Source organism: Galeopterus variegatus, unplaced genomic scaffold (assembly GCF_000696425.1).
Source record: "Galeopterus variegatus unplaced genomic scaffold, G_variegatus-3.0.2 Scaffold3522, whole genome shotgun sequence".
Lineage (NCBI taxonomy): Eukaryota > Metazoa > Chordata > Mammalia > Dermoptera > Cynocephalidae > Galeopterus > Galeopterus variegatus.
Genome location: NW_007729633.1, coordinates 13,677 through 35,852, shown reverse-complemented (window position 1 = coordinate 35,852; position 22,176 = coordinate 13,677). Strand labels below are relative to the sequence as shown.

The following is a 22,176-nucleotide window of genomic DNA, read 5'->3' as shown; positions in this document are numbered from 1 at the left end:
CAACATCTTACAAATATATTGAGGATTGATAATACTGTTCGAAGTCTGCACTTCACTCTTTACTAAAATATGAAAGTAGATGATGAAACAGACTAGGACATAAAAAATGAGACATATAGATCAGTCTCCTCCAAAGCAGGGAAAAACATTAATATACTTAAGAAAAATTTTCCAAAAGTTCATGTCATAAACATCTGCTGGTTTGTTAGATATTATCAGTGATCTTTATTATCACTGAACATATGTTCAAATTTAGGGTTTAGAGGTTTTCCACAAAAGTGAATTATTGTATATTTAGTGCAACCCGGTACATAGCAGATCCAAAACCAAACAAAACCTAGCTGCTCATTCTAACCTAGGAAATCCTTCCATATAATTTTTTTAAATGATCTCAATAGAGACAGAAGTAAAGGAATATTATAATGTTATAGGTCAATTAGCCATAAACATGTAAAATGTAATTTTTAGCTCTCAGTTACTTTTTTACTATTGATATGCTTTACTACAAAACAACTTAAAAAGGTATGGTTCTTGAATGATGGTGCATATATCAGAAGGTTAGTAACAATATTTTAAAAAAAAGTGAAAGAGCTTTCAAATTAACAATTTCATTACCATTTGTAATTGACACATAAAAACTGTATGTACTTATCATGGACAACATAATGTTTTGAAATATGTTATCCCTTGGTATCTGTGGTGGATTAATTACAGGATGCTCAAGTCTCTGATATAAAATGGCATAGTATTCGCATATAACCAATGAACATTCTCCCACGTAGATTACGTATACTACCTAACATAATGCTACACAGTTGTTATACTATATTGTTTAGGGAATGATGATGAGAAAAGTCTGTACATGTTCAGTACAGACGTAATCTTTTCTGATATTTTTCAAGCCACATTTGGTTGAATGCACGGATGTGGAACTCATGGATAAGGAGGGCGGGCTGCACATTGTGGAATGGCTCAACTGAGCTAATTAACATATGCATTACTTCATATACCTATTTTTGGTGGCAAGAACACTTAAAATCTACTCTGTTAGCAATTTCCAAAATACAACACATTGTTATAACTATAGTCCCCATGCCGTACAATAGATCTCTTGAACTTATTCCTCCTATCTAACTGAAGTTTTGATTCCTTTGATCAGCATCTCCCCAATCTCCCATCTCCCAACCCCTCATAACCATCTCATAACCACCATTCTTCTCTCTGCTCCTATGAGTTCAAATTTTTTAGGCTCCAAATATAAGTGAGATCATGCGGAATTTGTCGTCTTCTGCGTGGCTTATTTCACTTAACGTAATGTCCTCCAAGTTCATCCACGTTGTCAAATGATACAATTTCCTTCTTTTTAAAAGCTGAATAGTACTCTATTTTTAATAGATATAAATTATATCCATTCTGGAACTAGTAATGTGGCATGCTTTGATGGTGCCACACTATAAAGATACTGTATTGGAAATCTGTAAATTAAGCAACTGTTTCCTATGATGTGCATCATTTTCCTGGTCGGCATGATCATCCAGTGATTTTCTTATACAGTTCTTTAATTCTTCGATTCCTTCTCCAGTAACTGCTGAGATGGGGATGATATGTTGGAATGCCATAGTCCTCTCTGGAATTATGTTTTTTTCAATTAAATGCAGAAAATCTAAAACAAAGAACACAAAGCTAAGCTAACTTCCATTGTCTTTGAAAGTAAGTCAAAGCTACATTAGAGGTTTGATTTGTGAAGCAGGGAATCAAAATTTTGGCATTTTTAATTCCTTTTTTTTGCTTCTCTCCAATAAGCTCTCAGAACCTTTGGATTTTACTGACAATGGCAAAGTTCTTGGCACATGATAAGTACTGAGTAAATACCTGTTGGATGAATTGAGTATATTTTAAATGAAACTAAGTATAGAGGATGAATCATAAAGTAATAAATTTGGGGGGGTTTTTTGGGGGGGAGCGGTTTCCAATAAGGTGAGGCAACATTAATTCTTTGAAAGAAACTTTCTGTAAAAATAATACCATCATTTATAATTTGGGATATTCTAGCTGGCCTCAGTACACAGGCAACCTCTAACTTCCCTGAAGTACAGGCTTATCATCACTGATACTATGATCCATACTAAAATTGAAGAGGGAGTAGGAAGAGTTCAAGAGGAGATCATTTCAGATGAATCCTATCTATCACCTCACCCCACAGGAGGCTAAATCTGCTATCTTACTTTTTCTTCTTCCCTGCCACTATGGCAATGGGAGGGAGGCAACATACTGATTGGATGGGTTAACAGTGATAAGAACTAGAAAGGCTGGACCAAACTTGAACAAGCTAACATGGAGCTTTGTTTTTGAGATTCATAGGTCCCCAAGGAAGTCAAGAGAGGCTAACTCAAGAATTATCATTGAAGGGCCTACATTTTATTTTATGATGGTCCAGATTAGCTACAAACTCGAGTTACCCTAACCCCTACTACCTCTTCTGAAAAATACCTTCTCTGCCAGACCAACTAGCAAACAGAACAATTTTATAAAGCAAATGACATTAAGGACAAAAGGCGAACTATTTATAAGGAAATATTTATATCCCAAGAGTAAATTATTAACTCAGTGACAGCTCCAACACATAAATTACACGGGGATTTTTGAGTGGAGAGAAAGGACCTTCTTATGTTGTCTGCTAGCTCTAGTACACTATAATCTATTTTCTCCAGTTGTTATCTCAAGATTGAAAACATACAGTAATTAATACTATTTAAAAACACGTAAGCCACTTACCATGCGCCCTACTTTTCCTTATGTGTGCATGAGGTCCTCTACTACACTCAGGAAAATGAAAGCATCATCACCGTAAGACAGAGGATGTTCTTGTAAGGTAAATACTTAAAACTGTGGAGAGTCCCTCTAAGTTCTGTTACACAAAGTGGTCCATAAAGGAAATTTCAGACAAATAAATCCTTTTGGGGTAACAGCATCTATTCTTCTGTGTCTCACACACATAGGAGAACTCAAGTTCTTTTTAGAAGACTAATATGCTTGAGATCTATAGAGTTGGTGTTGCAAAGAAACAAACCTCTTTAGAACTATTAGCTTTTCAAAAAAATGTATGGTGTACTAGGGGAATAAAGTTCTAGAGCTTGTGAAGTATGTTAATTAAAGTGAAAGACTTCACACTTCACAGGTAGATGCTGACTTTTTCTTCTTTTTATCCAAATCCCACATACTAATTAAGAGCCCATTTTTAATTTTACTTCTTCATGACACCTGACCATTTTGTTTTAAATTAATCTTTCTTTTCTTTTGTCTCCTCTAACTTACTGTCCATATCACACATTCTGGAAGTTGATAATTATCATACCATGTTATTTAAATGTTTCATATGATATGTATTCTTTTGTCAAACATACAGTTTCCAAGAGTAGGAACTATCAGTTTTCATTTCCACTGATTACAACACTCAGCATTCTCTGCACATAGTAAGTATTCATTAAGTTGGAATTAAATAAATGAATGGGTTTACCTTTAGGATTCTGGAGTTGGTTCATCAATTCACGGAATTTATCTGGGGCATGTGGCAAATCCATTTTATTAACTGCCAGCAATGCAGGTTTTGTCTGAAGTTCCTCTTTGTACAACTCCAACTCCTTTAAATCAAAAGGAAAAAACTGAATAATTTTATAAATTACCAATATAAATTACCAATTTGGTAATGTCTTTCTTTACTTTAACGGCCTGGGTAATCTAGAACACACTCACAGAACTGAAATGCAATAAATCCCAACATTCACAAAACTAACCATGGAAATTCAGAAAATGCTTCTGGTTAGGGCATGTGTTAGTATATTTTAGCTCACATAACATCCTCCAGACAGTTGTAATTTTGTGTTTAGAGCCAAATACATGTATCTACACTTCACACAGATAAAATTCAGAAGTCAATAATGACAACTTCACGTTATATCTGCAGTATTCTTGGAAAAAAATACACTTAGAAGTAAATCTTCATAATCTTGGATTAAGCAATGGTTTCTCAGACATGATACCAAAAGCACAAGCAAAAGGAAATATAGATGAGTGGGACTTCACCAAAATTAAAAACTTGGGTTTTTTTTCTTGCTATTGAGTTGAGTTCTTTATACATTTTAGATATTAACCCCTTAGCAGATGTATGGTTCACAAATATTTTCTCCCATTCCAGAGGTTGTCTTTTTACTCTGTTGATTGTTTCCCTTTGTTGTGCAGAAGCTTTTTAGTTTGATGCAGTCCCATTTGTCTATTTTTGCTTTTGCTGCCTATGCTTCTGGGGTCACACCCAAAAAATCATCGCCCAGACCAACGTCAAGAAACTTTTTCCCTATGTTTTTCTCCAGTGGTTTTACAGTTTCAAATCTTACATTTCAGTCCTTAATCCATTTTGAGTTGACTTTTGTATATGAGATGGTATAAGGGTTGAATTTAATTCTTTTCCATGTAGATATCCAGTTTTCCCAACACCATTTACTGAAGAGACTGTCCTTTCCCCATTGTGTGTTCTTGACATCTTTGTCAAAGATGAGTTGACCTAAATGCATGGATTTATTTCTGGGCTCTCTATTCTACTCAATTGGTCTATATGTCTGTTTTTCTGATAGCACCATGCTATTTTGATTACTATAGTTTTGTAGTAGGTCTTAAAATCAGGTAGTATAACACATCTCCGGCTTTGTTCTTTTTGCCTAAGACTGCTTTGGTTCTTGTGTGGTTCTGTATGAATTTTAGGACTGCTTTTTCTTTTTCTGTTAAAAATGCCATTGGAATTTTGATAGGAACATGTTGAATCTGAAGGTTGCTTTGGGTAGTATGGACCCGATTAAAATATGGGCAAAGGACCTGAACAGACAATTCTCAAAAGATACACAAATGGCCAACAGGTATATGAAAAAAAAATGCTCACCGTTAATAATCAGAAAAATGCAAATTAAAACCACAGTGATATGTTACCTCACACCTATTAGGCTGGCTATTATCAAAAAGACAAAAGATAGCCAAGTGTTGGTGAGGCTATGGAGAAAAAAGAATAGTTTAACGCTGTTCATGGGAATGTAAATTAGGACACACATGGAAAACAGTATGGAGGTTCCTCAAAAAATTAAAAATAGAACTACCATAAAATCCAGCAATCCCACTTCCATCCAAAGGAAATGAAACCAGTATGTCAAAGAGATATCTGCACTCCCAGGTTCACTGAAGCATTATTCATAATAGCCAAATATGAAATCAATCTAAGTGTCCATCAACAAATGAACGGATAAAGAAAATGTGGTGCACACGTGTGCGCACACACACACACACAATGAATTACTATTCATACTTAAAAAGAAGGAAATCCTGTCATGTGTGACAACATGGATGAACCTGGAGAACATTATGCTTAAATAAAATAAGCCAGACACAGAAAAACAAATACTGCATAATCTCACTTATATGTGGAATCTAGAAAAGTTTAACTCATAGAAGCAGAGAGCAGAATGGTGGTCGCCAGGGGCTTGGCGGAGGGGGAGTTACAGGGTATTGGGTAGGGGGAACAAAGTTTCAGTCAGGATAAATCAGTTCTGCAGATCTGTTGTACAGCATGGTGATTATAGTTAATAATGATGTATTACATAATTAAAAATTGCTAAGAGAGTAGATCTTAAAATGTTTTTATCACCAAAAAAAAAAAATGTGAGCTGATGAATAAGTTAATTATTTTGATTAAATCATTTCACAATGTATACATATATCAGAATATATATATTTGTGTACTGCAAATATATACAATTTTTATTTGTCAATTATACCTTAATAAAGCTGGGAAAATAAATATATAAGTAAAAGTTGTATGCCTCAAAGGATACCATAAAGAAAGTGAAAAGACAATTCACAGAAGGAGAGAAAATATTTTCAAGTCATGTATATGACAAAGAACTTATATACAAAAGTATAAAAAACGAATACAACAATTAAAAGAAAAAATAATACAATTAAAAAATGGGCAAAGAATATGAATAGACATTTCTCCAAAGATATAAAATTGGCTAATAAACAAATGAAAAGATGCTCAAGTATCATTAATCATAAGAGATATATAAATAAAAATATAATGAAATACCACTGCATTCCCACTAGGATGGCTTAAATAAAAATCACAGGCAATAACAAGGGTTGACATTTATTTGGAAAATTTGGAACCCTCATACATTGCTGGTGGGATTGTAAAATGGTGCAGTGGTGCAGCCAATTTGGAAAACAGTTTGGCAGTTCCTCAAAATGTTAAACAAAGAGTTACCATATGATCCAACACTTGTACTCCTAAGTATATATCCAAGAGAAATGAAAACATACGTCTGCAGAAAAAACTTGTACATAAATGTGCACAACAGTACTATTTAGAAGTTCGAGAGGGTTTTATCCATTGCAACAGTTTGAGGAGCAGGTAAATATTGAAGAACTGGAGACAGCAAGTCTAAATAATTCTTAAACTGATATCAAAGCTTTACAAAAAAAGGTGGAGTATATATTTTTTTTAATCCTAATTACTATGTTATTTCATATAGACCTACATGCCTATATAGTAGACCAGATACAGAACACAGTAAAACAGACAACTTACTTTTGTAAGCAGTATTATGGTTTCAAAAGCAGTTCTGTATGGAGTTTTTGAAGAAAGCTGAAATCCAAAAATATCAACCTAAGAAAAGAGAGGGAAAGAGACAACCTTTAAACAAGAATAGCTATACATTTTCGTGTTTTGAAATGTTTTACTTTCTCAAGCTAAAAATATTTACTTAATCTACACTCTACTGGTAATTTAGCAATTCAAAATAAGTAACAGAAATTGAGAAGTCAAGATAAATATAATCATTCTGTTAAAATGAGTCATTACTGAGAAACTAGTATAGATAGGACAATTTATACCAATACAATCGCATATGTAACTCCAGCATCATCAATAATGTATGAAAGAGATAATTATATAATACAGTAGTATGCTGGAAATCTTAAGGAATTAAATTTTGACAAGTATGGCCAAACTGATATCTGATATAGAAAACAATGTCATTTCCATCCCCATATTATGAACAAAGATTACTTACTATATTTGGCCGCCATGTGAACAGACTTAGCAGGTTAACATATGCTACTACCTTATCTTTAAATTTTATAAGCATTTTCTTAAAGAGGGACAGAAAAAAAAAAATTTCTTAAAAACCTAAATACAATGATTTTCACATTCATTTGAACATTACATTGGTAAGCATTTGACTTACAACAAAAAGTAGTTGTCTAGTTCTTTCTATATGCTTGAGGAATTTGTGGCCCATGCCTTTGTTCATATGTGCTCCTTCTATTAAGCCTGGAAGATCAGCTACTGATATCTAACATAAAGTTAAAGGGTTTGATGAAAAAGAAAAATTTATGAAAACCACAAGTTCAATTACATCCAAAAATTTTCATATTTCAAATATAAACAGTTCCTAATTTATGATTACCACAATATCTTTAAAAAGCCAACATATCTTTATAGCAAAATAAGTGTATTAAGAATCAAAATCCTTTGTTATCAGATATTAAAGCCCCCCCCCCCAACACCCTTTTTTTTTTTTTTTTTTTTGGTGGCTGGCTGATATGGGGATCCGAACCCTTGACCTCAGTGTTATATAACACCATGCTTAAACCAACTGGGGTAGCTGGCCAGCCTAGAGTCCCATTTTTATTTATTAATCTAACAATCTAGAAATTTTAGAGATTAGTTTAACATTTTAACATTTAACATAATCACATGAATTTGTAATTCCATAAATTGTATTGTTCAATATGAACTTGTGATAGAATTTCAACTTTTACAATCTGAATTTGTAAAAGTTTACAAGGATATTAATTCAGCAAACATTTACTAATACAGTTCTGTAGTTTTAATATTTAAATTCAATTTGTAATTGTTTATTTGGTACTGTTGTTCCTTTTCTGTTCATATTATACCAGTAGGATTACTGATCATTCTCATAAAGTGCAAGATCATAGTATTCCTATAGTCCTTTTAGAGGTGATAAGAATTATTAACCATCATTCTGCATTTGTGCTTTTCAAACCTCACTATGCATCATAATCACCTAGAGAACTCTTAGAAACTAAAGATGCCCAGGTCCAAACCTCAAGAGATTTGGTTTCAAATCTCTGGAGCCCAGAAATCATTTATTCATTGTTGTTCTTAAGTCACCCAGACAATTCTGAAGTGCAGTAAAGGATGAGAATCAATGCTCTATATCCACTGCCCAGTGTGGATAAGGAATTCAGTCTTAAAGGAAATTGTGATTTTATGACAAAGCAGTGTGCACAACAGAGGTCTCATGTCCTTAAATTTCCTTTCAAGGTTCTCTACTGATTTCCTTTTAAAAATCAGTTACAAACAATGTTCTCTTTTTTTTTACTGGTTTATTTATTTTATTTTTTGTGGCTGGCTGGTACAGGGATCAAACCCTGGACTTTGGTATAACTTTACTCACTATTTAATGTTCTATATTAAAATTGTTGAAGTTTTTTTTTTTACTGTTTTATCACTATTATAAATGAATACTTGTATAAGTCTTTTGTCTTTTGAATTATGTCAGAGGATTATATGAACCTTCGTTGACACATCATTATCACCCAAAGTCCATACTTAACAATAGGGTTTCGATATTAGCATTTTAATTCTATGGGTTTTGACAAATGCATTATGTATCCACCATTATAGTATGACACAGAATAGTTTCACTGCCCTGAAAACTCTCATGTTCTGCCTATTCATCTTTTCTTCTTCCCTAACCCAGGCAACCACTGACCTTTTTGCTATCTCCATAGTTTTGCCTTTTCCATAATGTCATTTTGTTGTAATTATATAGTATATTGCCTTTTCAGATCGGCTTCTTTCACTTAATATTCATTTAAGGTCCCTCCATGCCTTTTGATAACTTGATAGCCTGTTTCTTTTTAGAGTTGAAAAATATTCCATTGTCTATATGTACCACAGTTTATTTATCCATTCACCTACTGAAGGATATCTTGATTATTTCCAAATTTTGGTAATTATGAATAAAGCTGCTATAAATATCTATGTGCAGGCTTTTGTGTAGACATAAATTGTCGACTCATTTGGGTAAATACTAAGGAGTACAACTGCTAGATTGATTATACATTATACATTTAAAAAATGTTGTTACTTTCCTTTTTTCAGTTTTTATTCTAATTATATGAAAGATCTATAGTTCTTCCTTATGAAGGAAAAATAAATTTCAATGGCTAGATGAGACCAAAACCCCATTAAAACTTTTTGCGGGGGCTGGCTAGTTAGCTCGGTTGGTTAGAGTGCTGTGTTATAACACCAAGGTCAAGGGTTCTTATCTGCTTACTGGCCAGCCACCCAGAAAACCCCCACAAAAAACAAAGTATTTTTTCCTCCAAATAAATAAAGTTCAAATAAAATAATTTCCATGAAGTTTGGAAAGTATTTTTAGGAAATGAAGATCAATAATCCAATATGGCAGTAAAATAAGGACTTGCAATGAGAAGAAACAGATGAAAGAGATAAGAGGACCCAATGTTATAGTAATAAACTGTAACTCATCTTTGGAAAAACAAGAAATTAAATTCTTATACAATATTTTGTTATGATAGTGCTCAGCAGAATTAATTTGACCATTGTTTCACTTATCATAAAATAAAATCCTGTCACTTTTTTTCCTGTAACACCACAGAAAGAGGCAAATATTATAAAGTCCAAGTACCAAAACCAAATACTTTCACTTCTGATTGTTTTATCTTAAAAGTACCCACCTGTTTGAAATCACTATACATAATCTTTCCAAGTTCAGGCTTTAATGTTGTAACTAAAAGGAAAAATAGCAATAAATTAAGACTAAAATAAGGCTGTTACTCTTAAATTAAATCATCTTAACATTATGCATAGAATAGATAATATTTTCTGTGAGCAGTTTAATTCATATTTTGTTCAAATTTGTTGAAATGGAAACTACAATTACCTTTGCTGTTTAGAATGTACTTGGAAAAGGACAAATACAGATTTTTATAATCTGCACAGACCTTACCTAATTATTGGGCCTCAAAGTTCCTCTACTGCACTTTAAGGTATATGGTAAGGATGTCCAGCAGGCTCAGAATTTAAATTTCTATTACTGGGTCTCTGGATGAAAATTTTCTAGTCCTTTCTCACTGTTATCCTTAAGCCTCACTAATCCTACACTAGCCTAGCTTCTTTCCTACGACTTTTTGCTTTTCCTCCTCTTTCCTTCTAATTTGAGAATGACATAATTTTATTTTCTAGGTTAACATATTCAATGTCTTTTGGTTTAACGATGGCAGAGATCCTATCATATTCACTTACTACTCTTAGCCTAAGATTCCATTATATCTCATCTAGCTATTTCAATAGCCTACTAACTGCTCTTCGCAGATTCATTTATGTCCCATACCAATCCATTTTTCATATTATAGGCAGAGAGATCTTTTTGAAGAGCAAATCTAATCATTTTATCCCTTGCTTAAGGGCTTCCAATTGTTAAGATACGAAGATCAAATACAGCCTACGTCACCTATGTGATATGGTCTCCACCTACATCTCCAGCCTCATCTCAATTCCCTCTTTACTTCATGTTCTCTAGACACACAAATCTACTCCCTGCCCCCACTAAGCCTTTGTATACATGCTATTTCCTCTGATTTAAAGATTCCTCATCTCCATTCCCTTTCACTATTTAACTCATAATTATTCTTCATATCTCAGTACAAGCATCACACCACTGCAAGGAAGTCTAAAGCAGTCACCTGCACTCTTTCATAGAGCCCTTTTATATTCCCTTAAAATCCTAACTAAACCAAATAAATAATTTTGGAGAAATAAATTAAATGCAACAAAGTAAGTGTTTAACAAGTACAAGAAAGGGCTACAGAAGTCTCAAAGATTAATGGGAAATGCACATATGCTATTGGCCAAAAGTTTTCAAATTAAGACTACCCTCAAAGTTGTCATTCTATTCACACTCAGAGAAAAATTAATCTTTAAAAGTTTACCCTCACACATTAAAATACGCAAACTATACTTACATGCATAATCTGCAATTGCAGGTTTTGCGTGAGAAACCTGACTTAGCAAAGAGGATTTTCCAGCATTTGGGAATCTGTAATGAGAAAATAAAATTATATGTTACAACAAATATCAGTATTATTAATACTTGCTTACCTCTGAATTCCTAATAATTCAAGAATAAGACTTCTTAAATATTTCTGGGATTATAAATAGAATATCAATGTAATATAAATAATCATGAAAAACTTAAAAACAAAATATACTTATGAAAGTATATTTTGATATATGAAAAAGGTAAAGATAAACTCATACTCGACACTGAAAATGTTTCAGTATTGAGAGAATAATTGTTGTTCTAATTATGAAAAAAAAAAAAAAAAACCTTGGAAATAACAGAGAAAAAATCTAGTAAAAAAAAAAAAACACAGATATACCTGCAATCCACTATCTCTAGCCAAACACTGACAAAATATTACTTATATTGTTTTGTGAATTGCTTTTTTAAAAAAATATTTTATGGATATTTTCAAACATATACAAAAGTAAAGAGAAGTAATGAATCCCATTTGCCATCACCTAGCTTCAACACATTCATATACTGCCAATATATTTTTTGAAATTTGGTTGTTTGAATAGGGACCCAAATAAGGCCCATGGAGAGCACGCCCAGGGGCCTAGGCAGGAGCTGAGGGCAGCTGCCCCCTCCACCTGGAAGCAGGCAAGCAGCAGAGCATACCCGGGGGCCTAGACAGGAGCCAAGGGCAGCATCCCCTGCCTGGAAGCTGGAGAAGAGCATGACAAAAACACCACTTCTGCATGGGTGGCCAACCACAGCCATTGCGACAGCCACGGCTGCCACAAAAGTGGCTTGACACCACAGCAGTAGCCACAGCCACCATGCAGGCAGCCTCATGGACATTTGACCGCACTGACACAAGGAGTGTCACCAGTAGAGACGAGAAAAAGAAGAGGATGTATCTCTCCTCAAATCCCTCTCCAGAGTAAAAGAAGCAGCTGCTCTACCAGATGACCAGACATCAATGTAGAGTTATTAGAAATACAAAAATTCAAGAAAATATGACACCCCTAAAAGAATACAATAATTCTCAAATAGCAGACCTGATAGAGCAGGAAACCCCTGAAATGCCTGAAAAGGAATTCTGAGCAACTATCTTAAGGAAACCCACTGAGATACAAGAAGACTCTTAGACAATATAATGAAATAAGAAAAAAAAAAAATCCAGGATATGAAAGAGGAAATTTACAAAGAGATTAATAACTTAAAGAATGTAGCAGAACTCACGAACTGAAAATTCACTCAATGAAATAAAAAAACACAACTGAGAGCTTAAGCAGCAGGCTAGATAGAACAAGCAGAGGAAAGAATTTCTGATCTTGAAGACAGACTCCTTGAAATAACCCAGTGGGCCAAAAAAAAAAAAGGAAAAAAGGATTTTTTTTTTTTAAAAGATGACCAGTAAGGGGATCTCAACCCTTGGCTTGGTGTTGTCAGCACCACGCTCAGCCAGTGAGCAAACCGGCCATCCCTATATAGGATCCGAACCCGCGGCCTTGGTGTTATCAGCACCACACTCTACCGAGTGAGCCACGGGCCGGCCTGGAAAAAAGGATTTTTAAAAAATCAAGAAAATCTAAGAGAGCTAGCAGACAACCTTCGGCACACAAACATTCAAATCATGGGTGTTCCAGAAGGGGAGGAGAAAGGAGAAGGCATGGAAAATGTATTCAATGAAGTAATAATGGAAAACTTCCCAAGTAAAGGGAGAAACATGGACCTTCAGATCCAGGAAGCTCAAAGATCCCCAAACAGATTTAATCCAAAAAGATCCTCTCCAAGACACATTATAGTCAAACTGGCAAAGCTCAAAGACAGAGAGAAGCTTAAAAGAAGCAAGAAAAAAGCATCAACTCCCCTATAAGGGAGCCCCTAGCAGACTAACAGCAGACTTCTCAACAGAAACTCCACAGGCCAGAAGAAAATGGGATGATATACTCAAGATACTAAAAGAAAAAAACTGACAGCCAAGAATACTATACCCAGCAAGGCTATCCTTCAGAAATGACGGAGAAATAGTGTATTTTCCAGACAAAAACTGCAGGAGTTCACCACCACATGACCAGCCCTACAAGAAACCCTCAAGGGAGTCTTGTATCAGGAAACAGAAAAATTATACCATTCATCTTACCAGCTATAGTTCTGTTCAAACTTTGATTTTTCATAATTCAGTCTTGTAGGTGGCGTACGGGTTTTTCTACTGGCACCTACATGGTATCGTTTATGTTCTTTTGCCCTGGATTTTCTATAAATTGGCAGTTATAAAGTCTTGATCACGGTCACATTTGATTTTTTTTTTTTTTTAGACTTCATAGTTGGTTGGTTAGTCTGTTTTCTAAAATGAATAACATAAGGTGGACATATTTCGAGGGTAAAGTGTAATTTACTTAACTAATTTCCTATTGATAGACATTTAGACTATTGAAAATAACACTGCAAAAAATATGTATATAGCTAGAAAAATATGTACACTGTTAACAGTTATCTGAGTGGTAGAATTAATAGACAACTATTTTTTTCCTGCAAATAAGTATATTATTTGTCTGTTTTTCTAAAAACTTTAAACAATGCAATGACTATCCTTGAACTTCTGCATACATCTTTAATCTTTTTCTTGGGATAAATTCCTAGACAAGGAAAGCTGGATTAAAATATATGATCATTTTAAAGGCTTTTGATTTTACTGCTAAATTTCTCTCAAGAAAGGCCCACCATGTATGAAATAAAGTACTAGGAATGAGGGTCACTTAAAAGATTCTTTCCTAAATCTCATTCATGTATTTTCATTAAATTTTTCCAACAAATATTTATTGAGCATTGACTTTGTATCAGGCATCATACTAAGCATCACAAACAGAGCAATGAAACAATCATGATCCCTGACTTTGCAGAGTTTTTGTTCAAATTTGGGGATGCTCTTCTTTCAAAAACTCTGCCAAACTCTTCATCTGGAATAATCGTATAAAATTTAGCAAATATTAATTTGGAATTCTGTAAAAATCTATAAGTTCTATAATGGAGCTCTTTTAACAGTTTTCCTCATAAAAAATATTTCTATAGCAAATTTAGAATAAAATTATGAGACTTCTTAGTGACTGGTTTCTCCTGGAACATATGTTGTTTTCTCATATCCTGTTTCACCAGGCTATTGTAACTTTTTGAAAAGCAAATTGCAACCATTTTTGCCCATGATTATCAACAGCTGTACTTGTTTCTTTCTTTCCAATATCCTCATCTTTTCATAATAATGATTAAGCACAGAAAAATGCAAGCAACTACTTAAAGGAGATCAAAGTATGAGTAGAAAGAGGATGTGAATGGTTGAAGAACAGATATTTGAGATTTTTCTTGAAAAGCACCTAATGAAAATTTTAGAGGTTGAAATCCAATCTGTGCAAAGATCAGATTTGATCATAGCAGTACAACAGTATTAGTTATATGATTACTTTCTTGCAAGGTTCAGTCCATTCCTGAAATCAGCTAGAAGCATATCTACTTATGTCAGTATTCATAGTAGTAACTTTTCAGGAAATGTTGCCTAATTTAGAAGCACTAGAAATACATATGTTAAACATTCTGCTTAAGAATCTTGATGCTTTAAATATTGACTGTAATTTCAAACCAAATTCTGAAAAGCCTAGTATTTCATTATATGTAGTCTCTAATAATTTGGCAACATGATGATGATGATGATAGCAGCTACAATCCACTGAGCATTCATAAATGCAAAACATGTGCTCTGGTATAAATGCATTATCTTGCCCACCAACATTTTACGGTAAGAAGTATCTCCAGCTACTATTAAAGATGAGAAAACAAAGACTTAGAGAGGCTACATAACTTACCCAAGGCCAGCCAACCAGCCTCCAGAAGATTTGCGATTCTAACCAAATAGGCTAACCTAAGTTCCCCACCTCTACTACTCAGCCTTACTAGGCTCTTCTTAGTCTGTAAAGGTATCTCTTTCAAAATTAAAACACATTTTTCTACAAAATGAGATTATGAAGGCCTGGATTCCTAGTCTTGTCCACAAAACCCTCTTCAACCCATAATGTTCCTGAAGAATACAGGAGATTAAAGAACCTATGCCTCATAACTCTCATAACAGTGTTTCCTTAAAAAAAAATTAAATGTGAATGGCAACACAGGATCGCATTTTTCCCTGTTATAATTTTGGCAATATTGCATCCTCTATGAACTCTAAGCTAGTGGTGGTAAGACCCAGTGGCTGGTCAGGCAGGGAAAGAGGTGAGTGATTCAGACTTAAGAATATGGGAAAGAAGCAGTGAAATGACTGTAGAGAATGATGAAAAGAGCTTAGAAAGGACCTCTGGGAAAGCAAGAAACACCACCAGGAATATGGAGCAGAGTAGCAATAGCAGTATTCCCAAAGTCTTCTGAACAACTGTGCAATGCTGTAGCAAGGCTAGGGAGAGGGAGGGAGAGAGGAGAAATGCAAATTGAAGTTTTCCATTCCTCCGTTTACTCTCTACCTTGTCTATCTATCCCCATCCAGTGGACACCAGCCCTGCAAACGCCCACCTAAATAATACTATTTAATCAAAGAATCGAGGCTGGTAGAAGAGGACAATATTGTGAGGTCTTCAGCACTGAGAATAGACAGATCCTAAGCAGGGGCATGAAGGATACAGGAACAATCATAGCAAGATCCAATTTGGTGCCTAATAGTGTTTAAGACTGATTAGTAACACCTCAATGCCTCTATTAAGACTTGTAATAATATCCGAACCATTTTTTCCCTTCTTTTCATTTCCTTCCATATACTTTTTTAAATGTGGTTTGTTTGGATTTTATTCCTTAATATCTGGTAACATTCTTTAAACTTCTTATAATATTACATTTGATTTTTCTTTCTTCTTTTTTCTCTAATATTCCCACTGACCTATTCAATTACTCTGATCTTCCTTTTATAAATGAATAGTAACTATATAACCCCATGGTGACAATTTGAAAATAACTATATTTAGTAGCATATGACCAAAGTACACACATATGCACAAATTCCATAAACTAGAAATAACTCAGTCCCCAAATTACCATTCACGTTTATTTACTATTCATAAACTGTCTCTCTGAAAGTATAATAATAAAAATATGAATTATACTTACCCTATTAGGCCTACATCAGCTACAAGTTTTAGATCAAGATGAATTATTCGTTTCTGGCCTTTCAAAGGTAAGAAATTTGTAAGTAATTTACCACCAAGACCTCCTTCAGCGACCAAAACTCTGTCTTCCTCTTTATTGAGTTCTCCTTCAAAAGAGAGAAATACTTATAGCAAAGATTAGTAAATAGAATCACTAATATATTTTTCTTTCAGAAATATATGGCAGGAAATTCTGATTTATAAATTTATAGGGCTAAACAATAGGACTGTTTCTATTAAAAGTGTGACCCTAGGGGGAAAAAACACTTTTGTTAAGCAGTTGACAAGAGACCAGTTATACAAGGGGGTCTTCAAAAGAGTTCATTGAAAGATTCACATTATCCTTCAATTCTATTTTCCCATGAACTTTTGAAGTACCCTCATGTTTTAAAACCAAGTTAGTACTCATATTTTTAAAATAATCTTGAACAGTCAATTTTGAACTTTTATATAAATTTTAAAAAGCTATTTTATAAATTAGCAGCTGGAATTGTTACTGTTAAAAAAAAAAAAAAAAAAAAAAAAAATTGGTTGCGATCCCATTACCGGTCAGTAAAAAAGACAAAAAGGAAAAAAAAAAAAAAAGACATGATGGAGGTTGGCCCAAGGTGGAAGCACTAAAGGTGGGGAGAAGTGGTCAGATTCTGGATCTATTTTGGGCCGGCCTGTGGCTCACTCGGGAGAGTGCGGTGCTGATAACACCAAGGCCACGGGTTCGGATCCCATATAGGGATGGCCGGTTGGCTCACTGGCTGAGCGTGGTGCTGACAACACCAAGTCAAGGGTTAAGATCCCCTTACCGGTCATCTTTTTAAAAAAAAAAAAAAAAAAAAATTCTTCTGAAACTCAAGAGAAGCTATTCCTCCCCAGTTCCAAAACAATTACAGAAAATGTGCAGTTTTCACAAACTTGGAAGCTACAGTACACTCACCTATAATTTTACCATTTTCGTCAGTTACTGAAATACCCAGAGGTACAGGGATTTCACAGTCTTTTCCTTTGGAGCCTTTCAGTGCACTAACCCTACAAAAAAAAAAAGCTAAATTATAATAAGGAAAACCCCACTAAATTAAGCAGTTTACACTTCAAGTATATAAAATGGTTTACAAAGAACAGCAATCAACTCTTCTGGCTAATGCAGACGGTCAAATATTAAAGGAAAACTAAAATTACCCCTGATTATTTATTTGAATTTTAGACTACTGTATCCTATAAAAATGGAATTAAGTTACCAAGCTAACCACCAAAAGTCATTTTAACTCATAATGAACTAAGATGTCACACAGCTGGAATGAAGAGATGATTGCTACAACACAAATAAGGTAGAAATAAAAATAGAAAATTCATTGAATAATGAAGCTTTTAAAAAACTGACCTTAAATGGCAGTACTTAAATGACACATGGTTAATTTGGCAACTCATCAACTGCTCATGAGAGAATAGATTGGTACAAACTTCTAAATTAGTAATTCCACTTCTGGGAATTAATTTTTTTTTTTTAATTGAACAACCATGTAAAATACTACACAAGGATGTTGCACTATGGGTATACCAGGAAAAAAAAAAAAATCAACAATAACCTAAACAGGCAAATGACAAAACAAACTGTTATTTCTGATACTATAACATTATGCAGCCATTCAGAATACTTTTCTGACATGGAAAAAAAATGTTAAGTAAAAAGAAGAGATTGTAAAATGTGAGTACTGTGCTCTCACTCTTGTACCCCAACATTTTATACACATACACATAATTACATTTGTGTAAACACACAGAAAAGTCTCAGAAAAGTCAAGAAAAGGTTAATAGTGGTTATCTCTTGGTGGAAGAAATATAGGTGATTGACTTTTGATAGTGGTGGGGTGAAGTAGCATGGTTGAGATTTGGGAAAGTTTTCCTAAAAGTTGTCAAAGATCTTTTTAGAAGAAAACAGTGGGGATTCAGATCATTTTCTGTTTCTACTGAGGAAGTGCAAAAAGAATACAGATAGACATTGGGAGAAGAAGTGAATAAAAATTTTAAAAACTCCAAAATATTGTTTAGTACCAGCCTTGTATAGTTAAAATATTTTAGACCTTTGCTCAGTTACAAATAGAGGAAATAATTTACTTTAAATTACCAATTAAGTTTTTATCTTGTAACTTTTTTTTCCTTCCAGGAAGGTTTGATTTTATAAAATAAAGTCATTCAGTAAGTACTTACCGACTGTTTGCTCCTCCTCCAGCAACAAACCGTTTCTGAGGATATTTGTCTTTAAGTTGCTTTAAAGTCATTTTTTTTTGGGCTACAACCCAGACATCACCACCTTTTCCACCTTCTCCACCTAAACGAGGATAACCCATTCCACCACTTCCTCCTTTGGTGAAGAGTCTTAGGTTATCAATGAAATTTCCATACTTGAATAAAAGAGAGAACATTTGTACACCAAATTTGTTTATCAACTTATAACTCCTATCTAGTTCTTTATTTCACTAAAACTTCCTTAAAAAAATCAATAATGGCTTTCATATGCAGATTCTACAGCCTTTTACTTCAGCTCACCTCCAGTCTGACCTCCCTTTCCTATCTGATTATCTCTTAAGTCCCCCTTTTCCAACTGTCAATTACTGTCCCATCTATCCTCAAGGTCTCTGACCTTCGCCCTCTTTTCATTTTAGACTTTCTCCCCTGTGTGATGTCAGCCTGTACCAATAACTATCACCTAGGTGAGATATTTTCTATGTCCAATCTGTTGGACATTTCCACCAGGATGTAAGCTTTTAGTAGTTTAAAGCAACTGAGAGCAGGATCTGCATTTAATTTATATTCGAAACCTCTCAAAATATGTAATTTGTTCATAGGCATCAGTTGAATGGATAACAGTCACCTCAAAAACAAAATACTAACATAGTAAAACCAAATTTTTCCCCAGGCAAAATCTGTTCCTCCAACGTTCTCTCAAATAACGGAATCACAGTTTACCTATTCATTGAGACTACACAAACGTAAATCTTTCAGACTATAACTGCTTCTTTTCCTGAAGCCCTAACTCTGTCTCTTCCTTCCAGTTCCACAGCCCTTGTACTTTGACAAATATATTAGCTCCTAAATGATCTTTCAGAATCTAGTCATTCCTTCCTTAATGCATCCTCCATAGTGTTGCCTGAGCTATTTTTCTGAAATGGATCTGATCTCTAATCATGTTTCTCCCATACTCAAAAGTCATCTGTGGTTTTGAATTTTAGTGTTTATGATATTAAGTCTACAATTCTTAGTACTATCTTCAAAGCCCTTAACATACCCTTCCAGTATTATTTTCATTTATTCGACCCTTCCTATCTCTTCTTCCTCTTTGCTTTGTACTACATGATGTACTGCCATGTCTACATGCCACTCTACTCATGCTTTTCCTCTACTTATAATGTAATTTATTCTTTACTATCATAACCCCAACAGAATGTCGTATTTTCTGATGCCTTTCTTAATTCCTTTAATCAACTCTTACCCTGACCTTGCTGGCTCTCTCTGCAATTAGATTATATCTCTATTAGTACTCCATCTGAAATCTTATAGTACATTTAGCATTTATCTGTTTCCTTCACTAAATTAATAAGTTCTTGTAAGTAAAGATCTTGTATATTAACCTCCCAAGCTATTAATACCTTACTGAGTAGTTTCTTAAATTCACAATTTTCACATCTTTAGTCATTTAGGCCGGTTGTAAAAATCAAAAATATCTGGGATTTTTTTTTTTTTTAATAAAATTGAAACACTGCCTTCTGATATGCTCTTGAAGAGTGTTCTTAAAGTTCCGTTCAATATGTAACACATTTTTTATTGCTCAATATTCATCAGATTCAGAGGGTTAGGAGCCTCACTTAAAAGGAGTTATTTCACTCTGGTCGTTAGTAACAAGGTAATGCCCCCAAATATAATGCTAGCAGGTTTTTAAAAAAACATTACTAGTAAGGGCCATATAAAAATTTGTGAAGCAGTTGTAAATTTTTAAGGAAACGATTCTAAAAGCGACACTGCACAAAAATGACCTAATTTTTCTGAAAGAGGGCACGTCAACTACAAATTTTCGTTTTCTGATAACAATTTCCTTTATAAAGATCTTAAAAACAGTGTACTCCAGGAAAAATACATAAGAACGGGCAACGGATATTACTTAAGAGAAGAAATAAACCACTGCATACTTGAGTCACGGCAGGCAGGTATTCCAATTCCTCATCCCACGTGCACACAATTCCACTAAAGAACCTAAAGCCCTGCCTCCAAACAACCCACCCAACCACGCCAGGCAGACACTTCCGTTCCACCCCGGACTGGCAAAGCCCGATACTTGGAGGGGCGGAGAGGACCAGGGTAAAACCAAACAGGAAAAAAACCTCTAGAAAGACAACAGTGAGGAGGAAGGAAAGCGAGGGAGAACCAGAACCCTCACTCGGGGCTAAGGCTACCAGGCACGGACCTTTCTGAACAACACGCAACTGCAATGCACCATGACTGCAAGGAGCCCGTGTCTTCTCTCGCGTAAGCGGCACAGACTGAAGTATGGCGCGGACTTTTTACGTCATCCTAGCCGCTGGCGCGATTTTGCTCCGCACGCTCCTGGCGCATGCGTTATGGCGCGCCCCACGATGAGGAGGAAGAAGGTGGCCTGTACTTGGGCGTAAAACTGAACTGAACATTGAGATAACGTGGAGAAGCAGTGCGGCATCCTGTGGGGTGCACAGTAGGTGCCTCAGGAAGTAACATTTTGAATGGGATGGAACTGGAGACTCAGCTCCCTTGAAGAAATTTTTATGCTAATCGAGGAAACCACAGGATACCAGCCTTCTGTCTCAGAGTGAAAAAACCTCCAAAAACTATACAATTGAACGTGTAAAAGACACGGAAACTCAACTTAGAAAAAAGAACTCTGAAAAAGCTGGTAGTTTAACGACTAGCTGAGTTTTCTCCATCCAAAGTGTCCAGGAGACAATGAATTTATAACATGTGACACAAAAGTATTGAAAATAATATCAGACCTGAGATATGTAGGAAGACTCTTGTGTGCAGTAGGGGAAAGAAACTTGTCTACAACTGTATGTCAGGCTTCTTGGGGTGCATAAACAAGAATTTATATCCAGCTGACATTTGAAGTGTGCCTTGTGAGAATTTTTAAAAAAGAAATTACCTTTCTTCAAACTGGGCAGGACGAGCAGAGTGGCTCTCCTCACACCCTCATGCAATGAAAAATATACACACCCATACTAAACGGCCCTGCACTGCGCTGTCAGTCTTATAAGTCTTTCTTAGCCACCGAGACTATTAATTTCTGGCATCCTTTTCATACCTCAATATAACAGTCTCTTCCTTCCCTCACTTAGGACAGTGATGATGTGGAAATATACCATGTCAAAACTATCCCTCTCTGTCTTTGCTGTTACTGGACCTCCCTCTTTACCACAAATCAGTGAAGCCATAATTATCATTTAACCTGTGATGACTCTATATTTTCCCCTCTGTGGATTCCTTTAATGTTGAATTTTAGCCCAAACATTATCAGAAATTTTATCTCCATCAGTGTACCTATGCATTAGGTTGTTGCTTTGTTGAGGTTTTTAGTCTAATCTTGATAAGATTTGGATTACGGTCTTTACTAGATCTTCCTATTATGTCAGAATAGTGTTGAGCCCAATGTAAACAAAGAAGAAAGCATAATATTTACCTTGAACAAAACCTGATTAGAGCCTGAAGTATTTATTACAGCTTTGGTTGCCAGATAGTGAAAGAAACATTATGAAACTGGTAATTGTCCCCTTATAAATATACAACTAAATTTAACATGAGGTGAAATGAACCAG

At 34.7% G+C, this 22,176-nt stretch overlaps 1 protein-coding gene across 1 annotated transcript; it reads right to left on the bottom strand.

Annotated features, from left to right (window-relative positions):
- Positions 1-1,340: 1,340 nt before the first annotated feature.
- On the bottom strand, positions 1,341-20,843 carry GTPBP10 (GTP-binding protein 10 (putative)). The gene is made up of 10 exons (XM_008585332.1): positions 20,799-20,843; positions 18,548-18,741; positions 17,277-17,368; positions 16,308-16,452; positions 11,119-11,192; positions 9,832-9,884; positions 7,287-7,394; positions 6,629-6,706; positions 3,518-3,641; positions 1,341-1,663 (listed from the first exon to the last, which is right to left on the bottom strand). Exons 1-10 carry the CDS (start codon positions 20,829-20,831, stop codon positions 1,452-1,454), a joined length of 1,113 nt encoding a protein of 370 aa, XP_008583554.1. The 5' UTR covers positions 20,832-20,843; the 3' UTR covers positions 1,341-1,451.
- Positions 20,844-22,176: the final 1,333 nt, after the last annotated feature.